General features: G+C 33.4%; 1 protein-coding gene across 1 annotated transcript; it reads left to right on the plus strand.

Annotated features, from left to right (window-relative positions):
* Window positions 1–1452: 1452 nt before the first annotated feature.
* Window positions 1453–4553, plus strand: LOC110412217 (2-C-methyl-D-erythritol 4-phosphate cytidylyltransferase). Its single transcript, XM_021422734.1, has 8 exons — window positions 1453–1825; window positions 1966–2068; window positions 2177–2236; window positions 2783–2845; window positions 2966–3166; window positions 3294–3405; window positions 3497–3723; window positions 4114–4553. The coding sequence occupies exons 1-8, from the start codon at window positions 1731–1733 to the stop codon at window positions 4204–4206; spliced, it is 954 nt and encodes a 317-aa protein (XP_021278409.1). The 5' UTR covers window positions 1453–1730; the 3' UTR covers window positions 4207–4553.
* The last annotated feature ends 3729 nt before the right edge of the window (window positions 4554–8282 follow it).

The raw sequence follows: 8282 nt of genomic DNA on the forward strand, positions 1-8282 counted from the left end.
TATTATTTTCACAATTTATATTAAAATTTTAGTTTAATTTTGAAAGAGAAGGAGGGAGGCAAACGAGTAGAGAGAGAAAGAAAATGTGAAAATGAACCAATTGCATCTTATCTAGAAAAGGTAATTTTCAAAATTGATTAAAGATAATTTTGTACAACAGTATTGTTTTGTCTATTCCCCATGTGTGGAATAGTCTCAATAATGGCTTTTTTGGTTTCTCAATAGAATGACCATTCAATGAACCAAATGTAAGAATAGATAAGTATAAGAATAAGGCCATTCGCCCAACCACATATGTTGTTAAAGTTTTTAAAAAAAGTTAACTAAGTTTTTATTTTTTTGTTATATTTAATTAAATTTTTATATTTTTATTTTAAACTAAATAAGTCTTTGTAATAATAGTTGACTAACTATCATTAATAAAAACGCCACTTCACATTTTATGCTATGTAATGTTGATGTGCCATATTAATATATCATTGTGGACGATAACGTGGTCAATTGATGTGATATAATGACGTGATCATATAATATTTTTTATCATCTATGCGTTATATTAATATAAATTAATAAGTGATATTTTGATTAATAACAATTAGTCAAATGTTAGTTATAAAGGTGTATTTGATTTAAAATAAATATATAAAGCCTTGTTTGAATACAATAGAAGAATAAAAACTTATTAAATTATTTTAAATAAATCAATAATTATTTATAGTATTATGCCTTTATATTTCCTTCTTGATAAATATTTTTTGGGTAAAATACTTTCATTTCCTAAGTTTTGATCGAAATTACACGAAGTCCATTAATTTTCAAAATGGATACTTCGTCCTAAGAATACAAACATCGTTAATAGAAGTTATAAAAAAACTAAAATACTATTTTTATTAATTTAAAAAATTATTATTATTTTTTAAAAAATTAAACAAATAAAGAAAACTAATCAATGCTCCCTAGCTCACCAAGGAAGGGGAGCATCGGCCGGTGCTCTCAAGAGAAGGAAGCACCAGATTAGTGCTCCCAAAGAGAGCTCTATTGGGGCTCCCAAGGAAGCTCTGGTGCTCTCACATAAGGAGTTTTTTTTAATTAATAAAAAATAAAAAATGTAATAGTAATTATAAAAATGAATTAAAAATAAAATTATTTTTTTACTCTTGTCTCGTCAAAAAGTTGACGAAAATATTAATAATTAACTAACGATTAGACTTATATGTTCAATAAATAATATTTTTTAAAAATAAAATATTTATTTTAAAAATTAATAAATTTTCGTATAATTTAGGTCAAAATGTAAAAGATAAGGATATTTTATTTATTTTTTTTCATGGTGGGGCAAACTTTAAATATTGTGTATCCAATGCCCCATTTTGTAATTCCCCCAAGAGAGTATGATTTAGGCCCGGGCCGAGATAAGTGGAAGTAGCCTACTCCCAAGGACAAGGGGACCCGAATGCAAGGTGTTGTGTTTCAGTATTCAGTCCAAGAGACCAGCCCAAACCAAACCGAACGAAGCCCGTCGTAACCGCAACGCGGCAGCTTCCATTTTGTTGTTGTTGGTGCGGAAGACAACGAGGTTCTTCTTCACTTATATGAATTGATCCGATCAGAATATCCGATTCTTAAAAAAATTTGTAGTGAACTTGGGTGGATTGTTTCTGGATCTGTTTCTCGTTTTTGTAAGATTATAAAACAAAATTGATTTGAAATTGACAATCAGAATAAGCGCGATGGTTTGGAAGATATTTGTAGTGGTGGTGGGTTTGGTTGCAGCAGCTCAGATTTCATTGGCATCCTCGGTACCTGCTTTTCTATGGTCTCCCGGGTAAGGTTTCTTTTTTATGTTTTTTCCCGGTAATTCCCTAAATCCCCGCGTGGATCGAAATCATAGCTACTTAAATCTTCTTCTTACAAGGTGCAAATTGGGATCTTATTTTCTTTGGAATGATTTTGTTGTGCTTACAGGTTCTCTAATATTGAAGTGAAGGAATCTGTAAATTATCAGATCATTTCCCCCAAGGATCTAGCCAACTCTGTCCTCTCTCAAGGACGCTGGTCTGATTTACTGGTTGCACTTTCCTTCCCTTCAATTTTATAATCACAGTTTGAGTTTGCTAATTGCCTTGATAAATTGGCACTTTCCGTTTTGATTTTTTCTGTTTAATTTTTTTGGCAGTGCTCCGGAAGGAAACATGAGCACTCTGTTGATCTGGCAATTGTTTTTGTTGGTAGAGAGGTAAGATTCTTGGAGTGTAAATTACTATTTTCAACGCTTCATATGTATTCATAAGCATCTTTTTTCATAAAAAATCCCTGCATATAGCTATCTCCTTATCTCCAAAAACAAACTCTAGCAATAATCGGAATAAGCGGCTTCTTCTTTAAAATTTATTGTTATTTCAGCTTTACTTGTATTGTGCAAACTAATTTTGATAGTGTAGTGTTACTTTCTTTTCACAAAATCAAGAATCCAAGCATGTTGGATGATGTAGTAGAAACAAAAGTACAACAAATTTGTCGATATTTTCATGTCATGATCTTCATAGAAATATGGTCGCGGTGATGGTAATGCTGTTTCAGCTCATGGATGTCTATTTCAATACTCTCACTGCATACAAGCTCATGCCAATACTTTCAGCCTATATAAGCTTTGTTATTTATTTATTCTTTTCTTAAAGGAGTTAAAGGTGCATTTAGTTCACTTTTGCATTGTGATAAACAGCAATCCCTTCTCATATTCATGTCCACATGACTTATAATATATTGCCTTTATTCCCTGTAGTTGCACTCTTCTGACGTGGCTCGAAACAAACATGTAGATCCTGCTCTTGTGAACTTGCTTAAGGTAACTAGGAGCCACCTGATTGCAATTTTCTTCTTTTTTATTAGCTTTATTAGTTGGGGTAATAATTAGATTAGATTCCCATTTTCTTCTTTTCGATTACTGATCCATGCTGCTGAACAGGTCTCTTTTACCAGGTCCAATTTTTCAATGGCATTTCCATATGTTGCTGCCTCTGGGGAGGAAACAATGGAGAATTTGTTGTTTTCAGGTTTTATGGAAGCTTGTGGGCATGGTTTGGGAGTCAGTAATGTTGCATTTACAGAATCGTGCTCTATAGAGGGTGGAGATTTCCAGAAACTTGCAAACTTGCATTCAGTCCAAGTAAATTAACTTCTATAATGTTATCTTAAATGCCTTTCTACAGATGAGTTGGTGTGATAAAGATTTTAATATCTTGTTTTCTTCCTATTATTAATTTCTTCACAATTTTTCTATAAACAACAAATAGGAACATCTAGTTTCAAGAATGGAAAAGAGAAGAAAGGGGGAGACTGATTTGGTTGTCCTATGCCGTGGAGGTTCTCATTCTTTGAAAGAGCTTGGCCAAAAACGCCCTGAGAGTAAGCTATGTTGGCATGTGCATTATTTGATTGAAGATATATTACTTTAAAAAGTATTTATTCTTATTTTTTTTAAAAAAATTATATGCAGGTGAGATAATATCTGAAGTTATCAGTTCTGTGGATCAGTCTGGGACAAAATATGCAGCTCTTTATGTTTCCGATCCTTTTGAGTCCATTCATTATCCTGCTTATAGAGAGCTTGAAAGGTTTCTTGCTGAAGGTACTGCAGGAAATGAAGGAAATGATTCAGCCCATTCCACAGGCTGTGATGAGGTTTGCAAGATAAAATCATCACTCCTGGAGGGAGTTTTTGTTGTAAGTTACTGTACTTGCCTTCGGCACTTTTCTCTTACGTCTGATTTAACAATGATGCTTTTCTTGTTCTTATATGGCTTTATTATTATTATTATTATTATTATTATTTTTCCTCCACTGTCGCATAAGGGAAAACCATTAATTTTTTTAAAATAAATAAATAAAAGTTTTCTCGTGTCTGGTAATGGTGGGTGGAAGAGTAAGCATGGTGTTGACTGCTGCTGCTTTTTCTAACACTTTTCAATAGAGTTTGTTTTTTCTTATTTAAGTGTTATGATTGCTTTTGTTATATAAGTGTTTCTTCTGGTGTTATTTTTTGTTTTATGCATACAAGTGTCTCCATTATGATATATATGGGCTTCTGATATGGTTGCATTGCATGATTTTCAGGGAATTGTGTTGCTTTTAATTTTAATATCGGGTCTTTGCTGTATGATGGGCATTGACACTCCAACAAGATTTGAGGCACCCCAAGACAATTGATCGGCTGTTTGTGCAATTTGGCATCTTTATGTTGTATTGAGGCTTCTGTCCTAGGCGCAGGTGGAAGGTATTAGTTGTTAATAGTTGCAATGGGCAGGGATGTTACACTGTAATATTTGTTAACTCTTAAGTTCATTTTATTATGTTGGTAATAAGGAAGATACTTTTTTTTTTGAATGTTAGTTTTGATTTGCTTATTTCTCTGGTTTGTTTATGAATTAGAGATCTTGCTTTGAGTAGGATTTTGTTGGGTGGCTTTCACTTCACAGGCCTTGTTGACAAAGTAATTAATGTCATTGTAAAGAATAAATTTCTGGAAGAGATGGTTATAACCATTTGTCTGTCAATTTCTTTGAGACTAACTTCTGATATTTAGTAATTCAAATTCCATCACTGTTTAAGCCGATGCGAAGAACTATATTATTTTTCAGTTGATTAAGTACTTGACTCTTCCTGGCCTGTAAGGTGCCATTTTGAATGCATTATTTTGAGTGCCATGTCTATTATCGGAGATTTGTTTAATGTTCAAGGTCTTCTAGCTGACAAATCTTTGGAAAGCTCGTGATTCCAATTGTTGTTGCACTCTCTGCTGCAGATGGCAGAAGCCAACCTTTTCCCTATTTTAAGTCCATGAAGTTGGTCTTCTATGCTTTTATGAGTATGGCTGTGTATACCATCAGTTGTTTGATCAGATTTCCAGATGAATAGCTAGCAATTCGCTTGTGTGCTTGTATCATGTATGTTTCTTTAGCTTTTTAGAATACTACATCCTGATATGGTTTGTTACTGATACATTTGACTTTCCTGATACAAGGACCAAAAGTTTAACCTTTAGTTTTAGCCCATTGCTTAGCAGATAGCAATGAAATACGTATGAAGAGATCGTGTAAGAATTGGAAGATCTCTGCTTAATTTGTATTAATATTTATTAACTGTTATACCCTTTCATTTTTTCACACAGATTTTGTCAATTGTTTTCCTAGTTTGTGCTGCTCGAGAAATGATTGTACTTTTGGGTGTTTCCTCTTCTCTAATGCTAAAAGTAGATGATGGTGAACATGAAATTCAACAGGAGCTGATGTTTGATTATTCACTTTAATCTCATATTATGTGTAAAACCTTTAATCTTTTTTTAATGGTTAGAGATATGGGAGTAAGATTTAAAAGCAAATGATGATTATGAAGTCTAGCAATTTATTGTGAATAAGCCATGACAATGACTCTAAGCGGTGGCTTTCCAATGTCTATATATGGATGTGGACGGTTTCTTATTTTGCTTTCAAATTCTGCTGCTTTCACAGGCCGCCTGCGATTATGACTGCAAATCTTTTCACTTCACTTCTAATTTTACCTTTCTATTTAATTGTATGGCTGTAGTAAGCCTGTGACACAGAGAGAGAGAGTTTTGTTGTAAGCACTAGCAGTGCATTATTCCATCGGAGAAGTGAGCAGCCCATCTTTCGACGAATTAACTCATCAGATTGCACCACATATTATCTTCACCAGTGTTTCAAACTGCTCCTACTTGCTCTCCCAGCCCACTCATTGCATTTGATTATTTGAAAGAGACCTCTATGTGACCTTGTTACAGTCAGAGTATGTGAGATTCCTAAACCATCTAGCATTATTGTTTCTGTCCTTTTGTAATTCATATTTTTGGAGTTGCTCCGAAGATGGTAAATATAATGCTGCACGTGAATACCATTTCTGCACTGCCACTGCCAGCAATCGCTAGTGCCATACCTCCACTGAAACCATATCCCTCTCTTTTCTATCTTCCTCTTTCCCCCCTCAAAGTCACTGTCTACTGTATCGTAAAATATTGCTCTCAAACTCACATACCAAGGCAGGTTAGTTGCGTATATGCTTAGGGCATTAGGCCATGAATCTCACACTACATTGACAGTCACCCTCTAACGCTTTGCTTCCTGATGCCGCAGACTGTACAACCAAGTAGGGTTTAATATCATTTTTTAATATTTTCCAAATCTTTTTGGCAAGTATTACCTCGAGAGTAGTGGGAATGGGGAGGAGGAGATGCAGAAGAACCTTATCTCTTCAACTCCTTACTGATTTGGACCATATATAATCACATGCTCATGGATCGTCTCTGCCTATTTCTGTTTAACAATTGAAAAAATTACATTCTCTCTCGTCATTCGTCATATATCAAAACTTGGCGGTCCCTAAACAATTATTATCCTCTCATCTGTGGTCTTGCCTGTAGGCACAGAAAGTGAAGTGCAGCCAAGGATGACTTGCCGATTCTCTCTCTTGTATCCATTCAGTTTTACCAACACCAGCAACTCATATGTAGAGACGAATTTAAATCGGCAGGTTGTCCTTGGCTACATGTTTCTTTCTGCTCCACAAGCAAGGCCTTGGGTGAAACTATTTATCGACACCCAACAACCTAGGCCTAGGAGCTTCTTCAACATGATTACACAGGTAACACTACCGTGTCTGATATTTGAATATGCATATGGATTGTGCTAGCTTTTTTACATACCAAGTTTTCTCAGTATTATTTTGGACATAATACTTCACTGGTTATTTGCTTTAATTTGCTCTTAAATGTAGCCTGCTTCAAAAACTGGAAGGTTATAAGCCTGGTTAATATGAACATTCACCGTTTTGAAGTTTAAAAGACCAATTTATTATATGAATTTATATCATATAATTATTATACCTTTTGCTTACCACTTCTTAATACTTACAAATATGGCTTTGCTTAACCCATTCTTACATATTCCTACACTTTTTCTACATCTATCCTCTCCTCTTGTTCTTCAATATTTCTACTAGAATTATACCTGTGCTTCGTGCAGGATATGGCATTCCATTTTCAACGAAAAGGTTGTGACAATGCAACTTCCGTGATGACTGAAAGAGCAAAACAAATACAGAAGAATATGGAGAATCAGCTAATATTTCAAGAAACCAAATTAAAAAAAAATTTCAAGAAGTGTGAGCTCATTTTAAAGGATTGAGTTTACTGTGTATCCTGCGTTCCAAATAACTAGAATCTAGATAAGTAGCAGCAAAAAAGATATAGTAATTCTTTTGGTGTAGGAGAAGAATCTTATATCCAATAAAAGGATATGTATGAAATGGACATTAGACTTTACGTATAAATAATTTATACTAATTCAGAATCTATCATAGCAGAAATTTAATATACAAAAGTGTATTTGATTTCTTATACATGATTTAGCAGTGGAAATAATACTGATACTCAATGCACTAGGATCTTTCTTTCATTTTCTTTGTAACTTATTTAACGGGTGAGATTTTTGTGTTGTTGTAAACAGCAAGGGACCTAGTCTTACCATTTACCTCATAAATCCTTGGTCTCAACTATATTACGATTTAGGGTTTCTTACAAAAGCATATACTTTTAAGCCCACATATAACATTGGAGTCTAACTCATTTTATTAGATCATATTATGAATTATAATATTATTTTTTTATTAAGACCAAAATATCTTAGCCAGATTATGATAAAATAAATAATGTAAGTCCCCACATTGATTTTACTAGAAAATCTAAAATCTCCCACTTGGATTATATTATTTTATTTAAATTTTAAAATGTAAATTTCTTGAAATCGACTCACAAGTTAAGACAACCAAAAACTTCATGGGTCAAATTTTAAAAACAAATTGATCTTGTGACTACTCCAAATACCATTCTGTCCGATAAAATTTTGTAATATAGAAAAATAGCAGTAACTACGTTTATAAAGATATACCAACAACTATATAACATATACTAAATCTTATTGACATGAACTCAATGTGCTACTGTAGCAATGAATAACAACACTTTCTTGATGATCCCTTTTATGTGTTGTTTTCATTTGTCTGTCACTCTATTCTCTACTTTATATATCCCGTGAATGAAACCCTAACTTTTGTAAGAGGATAGATAGTTTGGTAAACCCTTAGGTGAGCTTTTATCATCTATCATAAATGATTTAGTTTATTGGTTATAGTCTTATCTTTTCTTTTATCCTTCGTGGCCTTGATACTTTGGTTGGTTGTCACTATAAAAGCAGAAATTTTTCTAAGTCTGA

The sequence above is a fragment of the Theobroma umbraticum genome, unplaced genomic scaffold (genome assembly GCF_002168275.2).
Source record: "Theobroma umbraticum cultivar Fairchild unplaced genomic scaffold, ASM216827v3 scaffold_95.0, whole genome shotgun sequence".
In the NCBI taxonomy this organism is placed as follows: domain Eukaryota; kingdom Viridiplantae; phylum Streptophyta; class Magnoliopsida; order Malvales; family Malvaceae; genus Theobroma; species Theobroma umbraticum.